The sequence below is a fragment of the Balaenoptera borealis genome, assembly GCF_965194805.1.
Source record: "Balaenoptera borealis genome assembly, chromosome: 14".
Taxonomy (NCBI): Eukaryota; Metazoa; Chordata; class Mammalia; order Artiodactyla; family Balaenopteridae; genus Balaenoptera; species Balaenoptera borealis.
In genome coordinates, this window is record NC_138875.1 from 76,088,722 (window position 1) to 76,108,669 (window position 19,948).

Sequence of the window (19,948 nt, forward strand, 5' to 3'; positions counted from 1 at the left end):
TGGGCTTCCCTGGTGGCGCAGTGGTTGAGAATCTGCCTGCCAATGCAGGGGACACGGGTTCGAGCCCTGGTCTGGGAAGATCCCACATGCCGCGGAGCAACTAGGCCCGTGAGCCACAACTACTGAGCCTGCGCGTCTGGAGCCTGTGCTCCGCAACAAGAGAGGCCGCGATAGTGAGAGGCCCGCGTACCGCGATGAAGAGTGGCCCCCACTTGCCGCAACTAGAGAAAGCCCTTGCACAGAAACGAAGACCCAACACAGCCATAAATAAATAAATAAATAACAAAAGTGATTGTTTAAAAAATAGTAATAATAATAATAATACTGGTTCTTCTTCTGAAGTTCTTCAGCCTGACTCCTAAAAGAAACAGAAAGAGAGGAAAACCTGGATGTGTTATTCAAATGCTCCTACTAAAACCAGGGAGTGACACTTCAAATCTCAAATTGTTTTAAGTCATCACTTCAAAACTACTCTCAAACATGGTATATGCTGGTTATTTCAAATCCTAGCTCAGTCTCAAACACCACTGATACTAAGAACTTGAGGGACTTCCCTGGTGGTCCAGTGGTTAAGAATCCACCTTCCAATGCAGGGTTCAATCCCTGGTTGGGGCAACTAAGTCCACGTACCGCAACTAGAAAGAAGCCCGTGCGCCACAACGAAGAGCCCACTTGCCGCAACAAAAGATCACGTGCCACAACTAAGACCCAAGGCAGCCCAATAAATAAATTAATTAAAATAAATTTTTTTAAAAATAAATCTTTATAAAAAAGAATTTGATTTAAAAAAAGAATGAAATTTTGCCATTTGCAGCAACATGGATGGACCTGGAGGGTATTACGCTAAGTGAAATAAGTCAGACAGAGAAAGACAAATACTGTATGATATCACTTATATGTGGAATCTAAAAAAATACAACAAACTAATGAATATAACAAAACAGAAGCAGACACACAGATATAGAGGACAAACTGTGGTTCCCAGTGGGGAAGGGGAAGGGGCAAAATAGGGGTAGGGGATTAGTAGGTATAAACTATTATGTATAAAATAAGCTACAAGGATATACTGTACAATATGGGGAATATAACCAATATTTTGTAAATATAAATAGACTATAACATTTAAAAACTGTGAATCACTATATTGTACACCTGTATAAAATATTGTACATCAACTATACTTCAATTAAAAAAAATTAAAAATTAATTTTTTAAAGACATGAAATAACCAAAAAAAAAAAAAGTGAGCCTTGTCAAAATAAAAACGAGGCTCAAAACGAAAATATTTGATACGCCCTACAGACCAAATATTTATTCTACATTTAAATCAGCATAAGATTAAGGATGTTCCAAATAGGATTTTTTTAATGTGTCATTCCATTTCATTATATGGATAAAGATTTATCCTATTACATTATGTGTATGGTATCATATGGAGATGGATGGTATTGCCAAGCAAAAAGCAATCCTTTCAGGTTTCTTAACATTCAAATAATTTTTTAAATTTGCCAAAATGAAATTGCATAAATCAAAGGGATTCATTTCTAAGGATTATTGGTTATAAACAGAATTTTTAAAGGGATGACATTTGAGGAGAGTCACTTGGCTCAGTCATTGACCTTTCTTTATCCTTAAATAGGGAGTGGCAGTTTCATGATCTTGAGTAATATGAAAAATGTCCCTCAAACCTGTAAACCACAGTAAGCTAAGAGCCTTTGATAGTCTATATTTACTATGTCATATGTAAGTTTAACTACAATTTAATTCAATTAAAAAATCAGGACAAGACTAATTTCAAAAAATAGCCAAGGACTGCTAAAAATATAAGGGCTATTATATGTGGCATTAAATTGCTTCAAAATGGGAATGCCAAAAAATATTACAACTATGTACTTTCCAAAAGCTGAGTGACATGAGAAAACTGACAGAAGCCCCAGTGCTTCTCACTAGATCTTTTCCTTCCCTTATCCAAGGAGATAATATTGATATATATATACTGCATAATGATGTACTCAAATATTTATGGATATGGCTAGCTACCAAAGAGTTTAAGTTCCTTCACCCTTGCTGAGCTAAGGGTTTAGTAGCACATTACATGTTATAAAGTATCTCCAAGAATCAGTGCAAATATATATTACAGTTCTACTGTGTATAAATCTCTCTTCAAAGCATAGGCTAAGTTTACAAAGGAAAAAACCGAGTGGCTTGTATTTGAAAACAAGCAGTGTCGATTTTAATCACCCCATTTCTATGTTTCATTTATCTACTACTCAAATCTCTAGCTTCCTCACCCAAAATAAATGCAAACTTTTAAGAAACAAGGAAGCTATTGGTTTTTGAGAGCCTACTATGTGCCAAACATTGTGTTAGATATTCTATATCAGTGCTTCTTAAACTGTCTTGGGCAGAGGATTGGTTTTTCCCAATCTATCGTAGAACAAAAGTTTTGTAAAATACAGTAAAATCAATTAGCACCTCCAAAAAAGTGAAAAAAGACACAAAATTCAAGTCCCAAGTTTTACTATGTTCAACAGATATAAAACTAGTCTAGCAATCTGTTATGAAGTTTCTAAGTGCTTACTCTCAATTTCTGTACTTACCTTTTTGTTACGGATAAACGTTCATGGTATGTGGCCTACACTTAGAGTAGCATTGCTCTATATGCAACCTATTTAATTTTCCAAAGTAATTTTCCAAAGTCTCCAAACTCTTAGTAAATGACCACAATAGGCTAAAGGAACTCAGTGTCTTCTGAAAAAAAAGCTGTATTAAATAATCTCAAGATCCTTTTCAGCCCTACAAATTCTATGATTCTGAATGCTGAAGACGTGATGTGACCAGCAAATAAACGGCCTAATGACAGCCACTTCTGTCACCCCAGTGGAGTGACTAAAAAGAGGACAGGCAATAAGAAGAGGGAAGAATAAGCTCAGAGAAAAGCAATAAGAATTTAACTGGGAGGCAGATACCGAAAGTGATGAGATGTAGCCGAGTAAGAGGGATAAACAGCAACTAACACGGCTTTTATTTGGGAGCATTCAGGGTGGAGTGCAACTCTCCTACAAACAAATCAGTTTCTAAAAACTGGACGTAGTAATAATTAAATCTAAGTCATGAAAAAAAAGATTAAAATATAACCAAGAAACGGAAGTTTTGACAGGTGATCAAAAGTTGGTTAGATACGTGTGTCAATGCCGAAGCCTAAAGGCTTAACCACTAGGCTCGCCCTCTGTGTCAACACATGCCCTGAAGACTCCTGCATTTAGAAGTCCCAGATCTGTCACTGACTCAATATACCACCCTTCTTTAAATCCAATATTCTGTACAGCCCCACATATTAACATTCATTGTAAAAGCAACAGGCAAAGAAAGAGCCATACAATATAGTACTTTATACATATTTAAAAACCAGTCTTGTGCAAGATAAATATATAGTTGCTTATCATGTAAGTGCCTATTTGACTCCAGTAGCAGAAAGGGTGACATTTTAGCACCAAACAGAACTACTTAGAGAAAGGTGAATCTGTAGATCAGAATTTGGGGAGAACCATTCTAGTTCTGAGTAACGCTGTATGTCCCAATTATGTGGAATTACCACACAGTCCTGCAACCAGAGAACCTTTGAACTAAAAAGTCCTCTGTCTCCTTTGCCATGGGGTGGTACTCAAAGTACGGTTTCTATCTGTACGCTCTGGAACTGTGCTACACATATAACTGTACATATCTGTTTGAAAAGATTCATTGTTTCAGTTGTTTCAAAGTTTTCCCACTGGTCTACTATCAGAGTTAAAGCTGCCCTTAGTAATATGGCTATTTTTGTTTTCTAATATGTTAAGTTTCTAAGTTTTTCATACTCTAATATTCTCAGAAGTACTACCTCTATCACCTTTGTGGATTGTTGCCCTATGGAAGCTAATTTCATCCAAAGGGAAGAACAATGGCCCTGAAGAAGGGAGCCCTTGGGACCCGCCAGCCTGACCTATGATGAACACCAGGAGGCCAAGACGGCTGCAGTGGAGTGAAGGGAAGAAGGGTGGGTGTAGTGGGAGCTGAAGTCCAGAGATATCCGCTATGCACCGGCTTTTATGTGCGTTAAATACCTCTGGGGGGAACCGCTCTCTCCTGCAGAAGGAGAGTTTTCCCTGAACTCCCTTTTGAACCTTAAGAATTTTGAACCATGTGTTGCTTTCCTAAAATTTTTAATAAAGCACCTAATGAATCCACAGACTTCACATGTAATTTATGTATTATTACATGATCAGAAATATGAACTTGATTATGCATATAAAAATGTACAATTAAACAGTGAAACAATCCTATCAATTTATACAGTTACGGCACAGTTCTGAAGCTTCTCATTCTGACTTATGGTAAATAAACCTAGATGGGGAGGGTGGGAGGGAGGGAGATGCAAGAGGGAAGAGAAATGGGAACATATTGTATATGTATAACTGATTCACTTTGTTATAAAGCGGAAGCTAAAACACCATTGTAAGGCAATTATACTTCAATAAAGATGTTTAAAATAAATAAATAAATAAATAAACCTAGATGGTCATATATGTGTGTCGTAGCATACTTAAAGAGAAGAATTTCACTATTTATAAAACCACTTCCCTAACTTTAAAAACGTTTCAACAGAATTGACTAAATATCCAACAATAGAGGAATGGGTAAATAAATCATTGAACATCCATATAATGAAATACCATGCAGACTTTAATATCTATGCAGGTATTAAAAATTATATTCTCAACAATACTGAAAGTTTTGGAGAAATGCCCCCCAAATAACATTAACGTTAAGTGACAAAGGCAAGACACAAAATGTATAATGATCCTGATTTCTTAAAATATCTCTGGTACATGAGATAGAAGTGTAAGTGTACATGCATAGAAAAAAGTCTGAAGGGAAACACATTAAAATACAAACTAAACTCATCTCTAGGTGGTAATATTATTTTCTTCTTTATACTTTTTTTATATCTTGCAAATTTTCTAAAATTCTAACATTTTAATTTTTAAAATTTTAAGCATTTTGTAATGTTTTAAATTATGACTAGCAGCCTTATTATGCTAATCAGTAACTAGATTATGCTAAATCCTATAATATAACTTTAGTGACAGTTCAGTCCTCAAGGCACTGCCACTCAGTAAAAGCTGGTAAATGGACACAGTTGACTGAAAACCCTGAAAAAAAAATCTCTACATGGAAATGTTCAAAATAAACACAACAGTGCTCAAGTTCACTACCTAACCATAGAACAACTAAGTTAAACAAAAATTCATTCAAATTCATTAAGATTTTTCGAATGATGAGCAAAGCCAGGTATTTTCAATTGACTCCCTCTAATCTAGCTGTTTTCAGAAATCTCTTGGGAATCCATCATTCTCTACACAAAATTCATTATGCTCTACACAAAATCAAAGGTCTTAACGCCATATTATCCACATTCAAGCATTAACAACATTTACGACAACTGTTGGGATGTGTTCTCTCTTCGTATCTAAAATGCAAAGCATAACTGCAATTATTAAAATTCCTAAAGTCTCACCTGAACTACTTTTAGTTCACCAAAAATAACTACCTATTCTTGTTCTCTATTAACGAATTTTTCCTCACCTATGTCCTCAACTCATGATATTATTCATTAAATCACACTCTTTCACACATTTTAAATGCCCCTTTTAACATTCAGTTCAATCAATATCCAAACTTGGAGCTCCTACTATATTAGTAGGTACTCAACATACAATATGAAATGGCTGTTCTCAAAGAGCTTATAATATAGTAAGGCTGATCAAGATACAAAGAAATAACTTTAGTATATATAAGGCAGTGCTATGGAGATACAGAAGAGAGTATGATTGCTTCTAACTGTAGGCATCATGAAAATTTCATGGAGGAGTGGCATTTGATCTGCCACTTGAAGGATAAAGAGTAGTGTTCCAAAGGTGGAGGTGGGGTACCGCAGGGCAATGGAACCCCTTAAGCCAAGGTCGTAGGAGTAAATGTGGTGAGTTTGTAAAATATGGGGAAAGGGGGCGGTGGGCAAGGATTAATGATATAAGACTAGAAAGGCAGATGGAGCCAAAGCATAGCTACGTTGAATTATTATTTTATTTTGCAGGAAATGGGAAGCCACTGAAGATTTGAGCAAGAAAGTAACATAATTGCTTTAGGAAGATTACTCTGGCAGCCATGTGTAGGCTGGGCTGCGTAGTTCTTATTTAAAATAGCTGCCATTAACTACTGTCTCAGAGACAATAGGTTATTAAGATCAAGTGCAACCTAAAGCAGAGGTATAGTGGAAAATCACTCAAGAAATGAAAGAGTCCTAATTATATGACCTTGTACAAATCATTTTGCTTCTCTAAGCCTTTTTTTCTAAAATAATAAATATCTCCTCTACTGCCTCACGGAGCCACTGAAAAGATGAAATGAAAATAGTATATATGGAAGCCCCTGGAAGGCTTGCTGGTCATAAGGTCTCTGTCACAAATACTCAATTCTGCATTGTAGCATGAAGGCAGATAATATGTAAATGAACGTACTGGTTATGTTCCAATTAAACTTTATTTATAAAAACAGACAGCTGGATATGACCATGAGGACCATAGCTTGCTGCCCTCTGTATACAGAAGCACTGGCCAATAGAAATAGGTGAAACACATATGGAATTTAATATTTTCCAGTAGCCACATTTAAAAAGGTAAAAAGAAATAGATGAAATTAATTTTAGTATATTTTGATTTAAACAACATATTTTATTTAACCCATCATATCCAAAATATTACCATTTCAACATTTAATCCATTTAGATATTATTAGGGAGATATTTTACATCCTTTTTATGTGAAGTCTTCAAAATCTGATGTATCTTTTACACTTTCAGCACACTTCACTTCTGACTAGCCACATTTTGAGTGCTCAATAGCCACATGTGGGTAGTAGCTACCCACTGGACAGCACAGTTCTGGAGGCTACTTAAGTAAAACTGCTAAACTTTTGACAATTCAAGCGTAAAACAACAATTTGAACAATAAAGGAAACCAAAATCACATAACTGTACTCTATGGAAAAGACGAAAGCAAAATGAATTTCGAACTTGAAAAATAATGTTCTCCTGGGATACCAACTGTTACTGCTTGAGGCCACCTGTTTAAAACGGTTCATTATTAGCAGTATAAGATACCAATATAAAGTACGTTGATGAATTTTTATTCCCATAGTTTCAGTTGACCAGACAAGGGGGAAAAAACCAAAATATTTGGTGAACAAAAAATTGTTCTATTTCAAAGGAACTGTTTGTCACTTTTTAGCAAGTATTTAATTTTCTTAAAAAAAATAGTTTCCTGGTTAATGATACCACATTTAGCAAATGGGCAAAGGTCAGATTACCCAAGAAAATTATTATTCACTAATAGCTTACAGTTAGTAGATAATGGAAAAAACTGTAGAAAAATAACATCTTCTACCACAGAAGACATTAGGGATTTTCCAAAATGTGGTTCACTTTTCTTTCAAACAATTGCAAACTATGCTAGTCGTCAGCAAACTTCGACCAAAAAAGGGAGAGATGCTGGCAGAAAGAGAGTCTATCTCAGGGGCCTCTAACCTTCACAAGTTTGGTGATGCTTACCAACCCTTCTCCAGTTACATTTTTAAATGCATAAAACAAAATACACAGAATTATAAGAAACCAATTACAGTATACTAAAATACAGGTACCAAAATACTTTAAGAAACAAATTTGTGATATCAACATAGGCGCTTCATTATTAGTACATTGAATAACAAGATCTAATACTTGCCATAAGTTCTAAGTGGTGGTGAGATGAGCATAAACAATATTTCAAGATATGTTCAACAACTGTAATATGACATGAAAATATCTATGATTTCTACTGGTTACAAGGTCACAGGTACTGCCAATACTACTAGAGTTTGTTGACTACATTCATAATAGAAGGAAATGCTGAGTTCTAGCTAAAGGTATGAGTAAATAAACATATAATTTTTCCCATCCAAGTTCCCAGACCGCCCTGAATTCTATTCAGGTTTGGAACTCCTGAGGGAAAGCAAACTTTTATTATAAGCTCATCCAAAAAAATTCTCCCTCCAAAGCTCCCCAAATGTATTTTTACCTTTCCACCACCCATTTTGCTCCTTTCTAGATTAAACAAACCAGTAAGTTGTCTTTCAGCCACACCACAACTGGATGATCAGGAAGGAATCAGTATCAAGAAGTAAAGAAGGTAATTATTATAGGCCACTGTTTTGATGAAAATATGTTGACAGATTCTCCTTTAACATCCTTAATGATTCTATTTCAGGAATAAGAAAAGCAAATATATCAATAGAAATAGGAGGTCCAGATTTTCTAGTCTGTCCTGTAAATAGCTGTATCTTTTATATGAGACTTTTTTCATTTGAAATCAGTAAAGCAAACCACAGAGCTCAAAGAAAATACAGTAAACACAGAGAAGATCCATTACAATTACAAGCTGAATGTTAATATTTTGTTGGTATAAAACCACTACTTGAACCACACATCTGTAGTTATTAGTGTTGCTAAACCTACAATTTGCATAAAATAGTTTGCAAATTATGTATCTCTTTGTTGTTAATCTAAAATTGCTACACATTGCGCTCTGACCTGGTAATTCAGCAGATTGCAGGTTTCAGTAGAAACACCAGGGATTCAAGTTGTGTCCACTTCAAAGTGTCCCATCATTGAACATTAAGCCTTTTTTTCTAAAATAATAAATATCACAATTATTCTACAACTGTGCTTAATAGCACTTCATAAACTCAAAGCTCCACACAAGTATTCAACATTATTGGGAGGGAAATTATAACAGCACTATAAAAATCCTTTTCAATTATAAACTGCCAATAATAACAGGTTGCAGGAACACACTTTTTTGTTGTTATTGTTGTTGTTGCTTTTAAATGTTTAAAAAAATTTTTTATTGAAGTACAGTTGATTGAAACACACTTTAATAATTACCACAAATTTGTAATTTACCAAACTTTATCAAGAAAAAACACTGCAAAAAAATAAAAGAAAAAAAAGAAAATGACACTCCAAACACTAAAAATCTTTTGGATTTATTTATAATAATATATATAAATGTGAATTTAAAAAGGAAATAGTAAAAAAAATTAGTTAATATGGCTATTTCTGGATAGTGCAATCAAAGGATATTTCTTTTCTCTCTTACACCTTTAGTGCTTTCTCCATTTTCTACAACATCCATGTGTTACTTCTTTATAATCAAAAAAGTTTTGATAGCATAAAAATATAATGAACTTACTATCAATTATTTCTATATAGGTCAGAAAAACATAGAATTACTCCTTATATTGGCATATAAGAGAGAAAATTTTAAGACAATCTGAGTCCAGATAGTCTGCCTAACAACTGCTATGCCCTCTGAACACACTTCAGGGGCCAGTGCATCTCTTCCCATGGTGGGCAGCTCCCTGGCTCTGCTGGCCTCTGGCAGCATCCCCAGATCATCAGAATACAAAGTTGTTGTTCTCTCCTGCCTATATATGGACATAGTCTGTATTAACTGGATTACTGACTAACATGAGTACATGCCAGGAGGTGAAGGCGATCAAGTCACAAGAGAAGTCCTCTGAAGTGAAGTGATAACAGCTAGGCAGCACTAACAGAAAACCCTGGCTTCTTTCAGCTGAGCATGATTTGGCATGCAGGTCCAGGTACCCAATTGTATCTATTGGATCCATCTTTTGGAGTGAAAGCCATTGACTTAAGCAAATGATAAATTTAAGCAAATCCATAAGTTCTAAAATGGTCTCTATGAGGGTGTGAGGAAAAGAGGTCCTATCAAGCACTGTTACTTGGGAGTATGAATTGGTATAAGCCACTGTGGAGAGCAATTTGGCAGTGTCTATTCAAATGTAAAATGGTCACCTATGACTCAGCAATTCTACTTCTCAGGAACTGCTCTAGAGAAATACTCCCACATAGGCACAAACAGGCATGCAAGGATGTGCACTGAAGGACCATTTTTAATAGTGAAAAACTGAATTTCAAACAACCAAAATACCCATTGTGGTAAGCTGAATAATGACCACCGCCCCCCCACCCAAGATGTCCACATCCTAATCCCTGGAACCTGTGGATGTGACCTTAAATGGCAAAAGGGACTTTGCAGATGTGATGAAATTAAGGATCCTGAGATGTGGAGATTACCCTGGATTATCCGGGTGGGCTCTAAATGTAATCACAAGGGTCCTTGTAAAAGGGATGCAAGAGGAGTCAGTGAGAGGAGAAAATGATATGATGACAGATCAGAGACGAGGGTGATATACTTTGAAGGTTCGAGGAAGGAGCCACAAGCCAAGGAACACAGGTGGCCACTAGAAGCTGTGAAAGAGGCAAGGGAATGCATTCTCCCCTAGAGCCTCCAGAAGGAACCAGATCTGCCAACACCTGACTTTAACCCAATGTGACTCACTTAGGACTTCTGATCTCCAGAAAAGTAAGAGAATAAGTTTGTGTTGTCTTAAGCCACTAAGTTTGTAACAGTGTGTTAGCATTGCAACAGGAAACTAACACACTCATCATTAGGAGAACGGCTAAATAAACTATGGCATTTCTGGAGTCTTGCGCAGCACTTAAAAAATTGCAATAGATCTATATGTGGAGACATAGAAAAATCAAAACATATCATTGAATTTTTTTAAGAAGCAAGTTAAAGAATGATATGTCTAGCATCAAATCTTTTTTTTTTTTTTTTTGATGTGGACCATTTTTAAAGTCTTAATTGAATCTGTTACAATATGGCTTCTGTTTTAAGTTTTGGTTTTTTGGCCGCAAGGCATGTGGGATCCTAGCTCCCGAACCAGGGATTGAATCCACACCCCCTGCACTGGAAGGCGAAGGCTCAACCACTGGACTGCCAGGGAAGTCCCTAGAATCAAATCTATTACGCAAAAAAGAAAAAATAATAAAAAGTGTTATGTACACACACACACACACCCACACACACACACATAAACATACCCATTCAACAATGGTCTTGAAGAATATACCAAAAAAATTTATCATTGATTTAACCAGGGTGGGGAGTAGATGGAAACAGGACTAGTGATGGTAGTCAAAAGGAACTTCAGTTTAACCTGCATTTTTTTATAAGAATGTATTTATGTATTGGTTTTAAAAGAATTTAATGAATACATAAAAATGTTAACAATGCAGCATCAAAGTAATAGTGATACAATTTCTGCAGTCTTCTCTCCTTCTGAAGTAATTATGCATTTTGTCCCATAGTTGATCACCTGCTGTTATTTACATTTGTCTACAACTATTGACTAAACATCTTGCAAAGCAGACTACACTCCTTGTGTTCACCCCACCATCACCACTGTAAAACAAGCCAGAAAGAGGGGGGGAGGGAGAAGAAAGCATGGGGCACTTTCAGGAATTGACAGTCCTTTCATAATTATCACCACAGGTACCTTATGTGACTTAGGAAAGAACAGGTGCATGACAATCCCCCCAGTAGCCCTGGCCAACAGGTGGTATTTTATGGCAGCCAATATGGAAGCCAAGAAGACAGATAATAATCAAAACTGATTTATTTAGCAAGACCCTAGGCATACAATTGGAGAAAAACTGAAATGAAGACTATTATCTCATCTGCCAGCCAGATTCCAAACAAACTGGGAAAGAAGAAAATTCCAAAGGGATCACAAACACACCAGAAAAAGCACTATCTCCACTATTCACTACTAGGAAAAAAAATTTGTTGATGGGATAGTTTTGCTTTCATATACAATGGGCAGCTAACTGAATATACATAAAATAACTTCTCAGCAACATAGCACCTTCCAAAGAGAGTTCATACACTGTAAGTACATAATCACATCCATCCTTAACTAATCCTTACGTTAACCCTGTTATTATCCCCCTCTTACAGATGACTAGGCAGTCTAACAATGGTTTTGAAGCCTCCACCCTGGGCTGGAATCAGACAGATCTATTTCAGCCTCAGCTTTACTAGTAACTGTTATGACCTTGGTCAAGTTACTTCACTTCTGTGCCATGGCTTCCTTATTTGTAAAATAAAGATAACAATAGTACCAACCTCATAAAGTTGCAGTGAGGATTAAATGAGATAACGGGTGGGAAGTGCTTAGCACAGAGCCTGGCATGCAATATGCTGACATTGTTGTCCTCGTGGTGGTAGAGGTGGTGACAATGATGACAAAGAAGTTGCAGTGGAAGAAACCAGGGATTATTAAAGGTAATTGAACTTGCCCAAGGTCACGGGCAGAGCTAGAGTTTCAATCCCAGTCTGACTCTTTAAACCTGACTTTAACCTCTAGACAATACTGCCTCCCACAGTCTTCAAATACTTCGTCCTAACTTTACAGCTAGTCAGTCATACCTGAGAACTCTTTTTTTCCTTTTTTTTATTTTTTATTGAAGTATAGTTGATTTACAGTGTTGTGCTAATTTCTGCTGGACAGCAAAGTGACTCAGTTATAAACATATATACATTCTTTTTTTATATTCTTTCACCTGAGAAATTTTGAGCCATTTGCTGAAGTCACAGAACACAGTACCAAGATTCAGTGACTCTTATTCTAGTGCTCATTAATTACCTGATAATTAATTCTGTTGGTGAACAAAGGCAGTTTATTCATTTATTCATTAACTCTTCCAAATCTAGAATTTGGAATTCTCTAAAAATACATAAACACTTTCCAAAGAATTCTGACCAAAGGATAAACAGGGGGTAGTATCCTCCTAGGGGGACAGATCAACATTTATGAATTTAAATATCATCTCAAAGCTTTCACTTGAGTGTAACATAAGTATTCAAAACCTTGACTATTTAAGCTGATCACCTCCAAACCCAAAGGTTCCTTCCCTTACATGATTAAAAACAAAAAACAAACCCAAAGACCTACTGAGCCTTTTTCACGTCCTAAATAACATCCGTAAAGCATTCTGGGCTTCTGCGGGTTTTGCTTGTTTTACTGAAGTATAACTGGCATACAATAAACTACACATATTTAAAGTGTACAATTTCAGGAGTTTCGACATATGTATACATACAACATGAAACCATCACCACAATCAAAATAGGGAACATTGCCATCACCCAAAAGTTTCCTCATGCACCTTTGTAATCCTGTCTCCCAACCCTTCCTGCCTGCCTTCATCCCCAGGCAGCCACTGATCTGCTTTCCATAACTACAGATTAGTTTACACTTCCTAGAACATCATATAAATGGAATCTTACAGTATGCACTCTTGTATGACTGGGTTCTTCCACTCAGCATAAATCCAAGTTGTCAGCATCAACAACTCATTCATTTCTATCGCTGAGTAGTATTCCATTATACGGATGTACCACACCTGTTTATCCATTCACTTGTTGATGGACATTTTGATTATTTCCAGTTTTTGGCAAACACAAATAAAGCTGCCATGAACATGAACATACATGTTCAAGTCTTTGAATGGGGCGGGCAGGTGGGGGGGGGGGGTGGTCCTTACAAACAAACACAATGAAAGCTGAGAAACACTAACCAAAATGCTTGGGTTCAAAATCAATCTAAACTACGGAGTAAAAAATATCTTGGCCACCTTGAGCAAGTCAATTAGCTTCTCTATCAACATCAAGATGTACGACGCCTGTCCCCGCCTGGAATTTGTAAAGAAAAATGAGACAGGAAGCCGAATTCTTTTGGAACTTCCACAAAGAAACTAATGCTTTTTTCTTGTAAATTCCCTTAATTTTAAAAAGACTAATGGTCTATGAAATGTAATGCAAAATTCAATAATATTTGTCATTTTTGAGCTATTGCTTTTTTATTTCTCTTGAATTTATATTTATTTCAACACTTAAAAACTAATTTCCTGCATGCTTTTTGCCAAAAACATAAAATTAAATACAGATAACTATTTCAAAGGCCAAGAAAGAGCTTCACTCTGCATCTTTAATTCACTCAGGTAGATTCAAAGTCCTTACCTACAAGGCCCTACTTGATCTGCAGCCCCGGCCTCCATCTCCCATCACTCACTCTCCTTTCCCCCTTTGCTTATTGGGCTCAGAGCTCCACACTAAGGATGCTAAGGATGCTTCCCTCTCAGGGACTTGGCTCTTGCTGTCCTCTGTCTGGGATGTGCTCCCCCCAGGAGCCATATGGTACACTCTCACTTCTTTCAGGTCTCAAATGCCATCCTGGTCTTTCCTTTCCGGTCCATTGTATGTAAAACAGAGCCCTTCCCCACACCATTACTCTCCATCCCTCTTACCCAGCTATACTTTTCTCCATAGCACTTATCATTTGACATATTACTCACATGTCCTATATTTGACAGTTTGTTATCGTCTATATTCCCCACTAAAATAAAAGCTTTTTTAAGAACAAGGATTTTATTTTACCCCCTGCTATGTCCCCAACACCCACGACAGTGGGCTCAGCTCACCTCTGAATTCCACAAACACTTGTTAATGAATTTGTTGATTAAACACTATTGACTGAAAGACAAACAAAAAAACCTTCCCTTTGAAATTCACTGAGAAGAAAATTTTTAATTCAAATTCTCTGCTGTTGCTTAAATTAAAATGCTAAGTTAACGCTGATCTACTTAGGATGGGTTCTTTTTTCGGATTGACATTTAACTTTGAGCAGCACTTACATAGTGAAAAGAACACTGGAATTCAAAGCCAGGAAAGCCAGGGTCTAGTCACTTGCCCTGCCATAACTAGCTATGCTACCAAGCAAAACCTCTCCTGATCTCAGATAACTTCTCTCTAAAATGAGAGAAACAAGTATCTCTAAGGTTCCTCCTTGCTCTAAAATTGAGACTCTATTGCAGCTAGTGCAGTCTTATGCGTTAAGGTTGCCAATCATAAATTGGTCACCTCAGTTTGAGTCTCATCTTTCTTAATCCAAAATTGTTAACTGAAAGATTCTATATAACTATAAAATCCTGTAAAAATTGGTCATTTTCCACCCAGATGTCCAGTAGAAGGAGAGGCTTGGAAGAGCCTCATCGGGGTAGTAGCATTTCAGAAGTTAGTTTTTAAAAAGTTGATGAACCTCTAATCTTCCTCAAATGTAAAAAGAGTAAGTCAGTAGAAAGGAAATAAAGATACCTGTTTATTACCCTATCTTTACCCAGTTATTAAACTTAAAACAATTACAAATATGAGTATCATACATGCACGAAGGTAGTGGAATATTATGATTAGGAGCAGGTATGTTTGAGACCAAACAGACCTGAGTTAAAGTCCAGGCTCTCTTCTCCAACTATGTGTGATCTTGAGCAAGTTGCATACCTGCTCTGTACTTTACTTGCCTTATCTGTACATGGGTACAATATTTACAATTGTTACAACAGGTAACAATATTTAGCTACCAGGATCCCTCCCCACTTTTTTTTAAACCAGGATCCCTTGGAGAATTTAGTAAGACAATGCCTGACACATAGGATACACTTACTCAATATTATTATCATTAAATACGCAAAACACAAACCTAACAGCCACAAAAACATTCTTAGCTATTTCTCCTGATACTATGTTGCCTGTATAACATATGGAAAGAAATGAAAAAAGTTCTGACTACATTCAGCAATGTTTATCACCCATACACATATTGGTTTCTGGGAGGTCAGACCATAAAAAAATTTTTTAAGTTTTTAAAAAATCTTCCAGGCCAGAGAGGTTCTTTCTATTAAATCATTCTTCTGTGGAAATACCTGACAAACACTCAGTACATTTGTACAGTAAATATCTTAGGAAAGCTAGCTTAACAGCTCAGGTATTTTTAACTAACCCTACACTTTTTAATAATAAATAAGTTACATACATATAGAAATTTTGGATCTGTGAACTTTGTCTCTAAGGAACAAAGAGCATCTGCTTTCCTCATTTCACATACAAGAGAACCAATTAAATCAAAAGATTCCACCATCATAGCATAATGCCCCTTGAGTTTTTAAGCATATAAGACACTCAGACACACCTTGCTTTTTATAGAAAAGGCCCAAATGAGACATAATAAAACTATGATTCCATGTTAGGAATTCCCTACCAATTTGCACATGCCTTATTTTTTGGTGGCCAGACTGTAAAATAAGTCATTAAGAGTTCACAATGGGAATGCCGCAACCTCAACCTCAAATCCAGACACAAAAATATAGAGGAACGTATTCGCATCTCAGACACGTCCAAATGTCTCCGCCAACGGGATCCCATCACTGCCGTTTCCAGAAACACATAGTAATGGGTTTTAATCCATTTCTATAAATGTTCCTTGTGCTGAAAGCCAAAGTGCCCGCAAAACCGCAAAACACAAAAGATTCCTCGCATTCCGTTTATAGCCAGAAGACAAGCCATCCTCTCTGCGCCCTACCCCAGAGAGTCCTCCTTGTGACAACAAGAATTTCGTGACACCCCATGCTACCTACACATCAAAATGTCACCCCACAAAGTGGAGGGGGAGCAGTGCCTCGATGAACCGATCCTGCCAGTACTGCCACCCCTGGGCAAACACGAAACCAAGAGAAGTCGGTGGAAAGTTCCCATCCACCCAGCATATTTGGTTTCCTTCTGCCCCCAAACCCAGCGGCACAATTGCTGAGATTTGCTTTTGCACCTGCCACGGCTCCTAAGCCTGGGCTTCTCCGCGACCCCCGAGCTCATAAAAAGGCCTTGCGGCCTAAAACTCCCGTGACCCTTGCGGATAGCGCACCGAGGGCCGCTGTAGCATCCCCCTCGCTGTCCACACTGCCCGCTTCCCTGACAAAGGCCCCGTGTCAATCCGAGGCACGACACGGAGTAGTTGCTGGATTGCCCATCGCGGACCGGCAGCTGCCACTACCTTCTCCCGAGAAAAACAAACAAAACACACACGCATACATACACACACACACGCACAGCACTAGGGAATGACGGGGGGGAGGTGTAGAGCGTTAAAATTAAAATGTCCCCAAAGCTAAGCAGCCTGGGTGTGCCCTGGAAGTGCGTCCAAGGGGTACGTGGGGGAAGGGAGACCGGGCCCGGGAGGCGGCGGCGGCTCCTCCGGGGCTTCAAGGCCGTGCCGGGTGATGGTCTAATAAAATGCTGGGAGTCGGAACGTTCAAAATGAATCCACAAATGAAATCCCCGGCGGGCTTGAGGCCCCGAGGAGGGACGGAGGCGGGTGGTCTGCAGGCTCGCGGCGCGGCCCGCACCTGCCTGCCCGGCGCCCACACACACCTGCCGGGGCAGCCTTCGTGGGCCTCGGGGTCGGGGTGAAGCGGAGATGAGAGGGCCCGACCCCGGGAATGCGGCGCGGGTGGGCTAATCTGATGGCGGAGGCCAGGGGCAGCCTCGCTCACCTCCAAGTCGGTGTCGGCGGCCTCCGGGGCCCCGAGAATCTCGCTGGGCAGCTCGGCCAGGTCGGTGACCCGGATCAGCCCGTCGTGCAGGAAGATGGTCTCCTCCTTCACTGAGAGCCACTGCGCCGAGTCCGCGGCTGCCGCCGCCGCAGCCGCCGCGGCCGCCGACGAGCCCATGGCCCCGGCTGAGGGGTTGGCGGTGAGGAGCAGCCGCCCGGCCAGGGGAGACGCGAGCAGTAGCCGCCGCGATCACCAGTCCATGGCAGCAGCCGCCGCGCCCGCCTGCAGCGCCCCGCTCGCCGCCTCGCCCGTGGAGCTCCGCCCTAGGAGGTCCGAGCCGCCATCCTCCCACCCCTGGCCCCGGAGACCCTGGCCCCGCCGCCGCCGCCGCCGCCGCCGCCCTGAGCAGCAAGATCCGCCTCTGCTTCTCGGTAGCCAACTGTCAGTGAGACGCCATGTTGGGGGCGGAGCTCCCGGCATGCCCCGCGGGGCGGACAATACAGGCCCCGCCCAGCCGTTTTGCCCCGCCCTCCTCCCCGCGGACCGGGGGCAGCCGGCTCAGCAGGACCTCCTCCGCCTCGGCTGCCACTAAATCTTCCCCTTAGAGTGACCTCCCACACCCCTTGCTATTCGAGGGCGCCCTGGGTCTGCAGTGCACCAAGAGAAGAGGGCACCGCCTCCTCTCCTCCCACCTGCTCAGGTGTGCACCCCTCTCTCTCCGGCCGGAGTCCCCACCCTGGGCCCCTGGGCAGAGCCTGGAGGTTCACTTTAACTCTCACGTTTAAATGAGATATGTGCAAAAATCTGGCGCAGAGAAAGCGCTGCACATTTATTCATAAGCACTTGGTAGAAGCGCACGGTAGGTGCTTCATATTTACTACAAATTCTAGTACCAAATAAAAACTCAAAATCTGGTGAAAATAAAGCATGGGTCACAGTGTTTGATGTCCAGTGTCTGGCACTTAATAAACGCTCCGAGAGGGAGTTAAAACTATTGTTATATTCCATCAGTATTCAACACTGATTGACATACACCTTAAAAATATGCCCGCCATCCCACTTTTACTAAAACAAGAAAGGAAAGAACTATGCGTGTAGAGAAAAATGTGCGGGAGAATAAGTACCAAATTGTTAATGTGAATTGCCACGCACAGTAGGACCAGCCTGGAATGGTTGAGGTGAGATCATCTTTGTATTGCTTTTATACTTATAAAATAATAATAATAAAGCGCTCTTTGGTATCAAAGGACTTGAATACATATGTCCACCAAAAAACCTGCATAGGGAACTTTATAGCAGCTTTATTCATAATTGCCAAAACTTGGAAGTAACCAAGATGCCCTTCAGTAAGTGAATGGATAAATAAACTGTGGTACATCCAGGAGCTTCCCTGGTGGCGCAGTGGTTAAAAATCCGCCTGCCAATGCAGGGGACACGGGTTCCATCACTGGTCCGGGACGATCCCACATGCCACAGAGCAACTAAGCCCGTGCACCACAACTACTGAGCCTGAGTGCCACAACTACTGAAGCCCACGTGCCTAGAGCCCGTGCTCCACAACAAGAGAAGCCACCGCAACAAGAAGCCCACACACCACAACGAAGAGTAGCCCCTGCTCGCTGCACCTAGAGAAACCCGTGCGCAGCAAGGAAGACCCAACGCAGCCAAAAGTAAATAAATAAAAAAATTAATTTATTTGAAAAATAAATAAATAAATAAATAAACTGTGGTACATCCAGACAATGGAATATTATTCAGTGCTGAAAAGAAATGACTACCTGGGATTTCTCTGGTGGCCCAGTGGGTAAGACTCTGAGCTCCCAATTCAGGGGGCCTGGGTTCAATCCCTGGTCGGGGAACTAGATCCCGCACGCATGCCGCAACTAAGAAGCCCACATGCCACAACAAAGATCCTGCATGCTACAACTAAGACCCAGAGAAGCCTAAATAAATAAATAAATAAATATTTAAATTAATAAAAATAAAAAGAAGTGACTATCAAGCCATGAAAAGACATGGAAGAAACTTTAAGGCACATTACTAAGTTAGAGAAGCCAATCTGAAAAGGCTATACACTGTATGATTCCAACTATGTCATATTCTGGAAAAGGCAAAATTATGGAGATAATAAAAAGATCAGTGGTGGCTAGTGGATGTGGGAAGAGAGGGATGAGTAGGCAGAGCACAGAGGATTTTTAGGGCAGTGAAAATACTATGTACAAAACCATAATGTTGGATACATGAAATTATACCTTTGTCCAAACCCACAGAATATACAACACCAAGAGGGAGCCACAGTGTAAGCTGTGGACTTTAGGGATTATGATGTGTCAGTTAGGTTCATCAGCTGCAGCAAATGTACCACTCTGGAAGGGGATGTTGAAAATGGGGGAGACTGCGTGCATGGGAGCAGGGAGTATGTGGGAAATCTCTGTACCTACTCGATTTTGCTGCGAACCTAAAACTGCCCTAAAAAATAAAGTTTTAATAAAGAATGAATGAATGAATACTTTCAAACATTAAAGTGCATACCCTTTGATCCAGCAATTCAACTTTGAAGAAGTT

The 19,948-nt window shown here is 39.4% G+C and overlaps 1 protein-coding gene across 6 annotated transcripts in view; it reads right to left on the reverse strand.

Annotated features, from left to right (window-relative positions):
• HECTD4 (HECT domain E3 ubiquitin protein ligase 4) overlaps positions 1–17,811 on the reverse strand; it is a 195,166-nt gene extending 177,355 nt beyond the window's left edge. For 5 of the 6 annotated variants that reach the window (XM_082353642.1, XM_082353640.1, XM_082353641.1 and 2 more), the window contains exon 1: positions 17,384–17,799. In XM_082353642.1, the coding sequence (XP_082209768.1) occupies positions 17,384–17,560 (177 nt within the window). In that variant the 5' untranslated portion in view covers positions 17,561–17,799. Of the gene's footprint in view, positions 1–17,383 lie in introns of all 6 variants that reach the window. The other variant, XM_082353644.1, reaches the window with a different exon arrangement.
• Between the last annotated feature and the right edge of the window lie 2,137 nt (positions 17,812–19,948).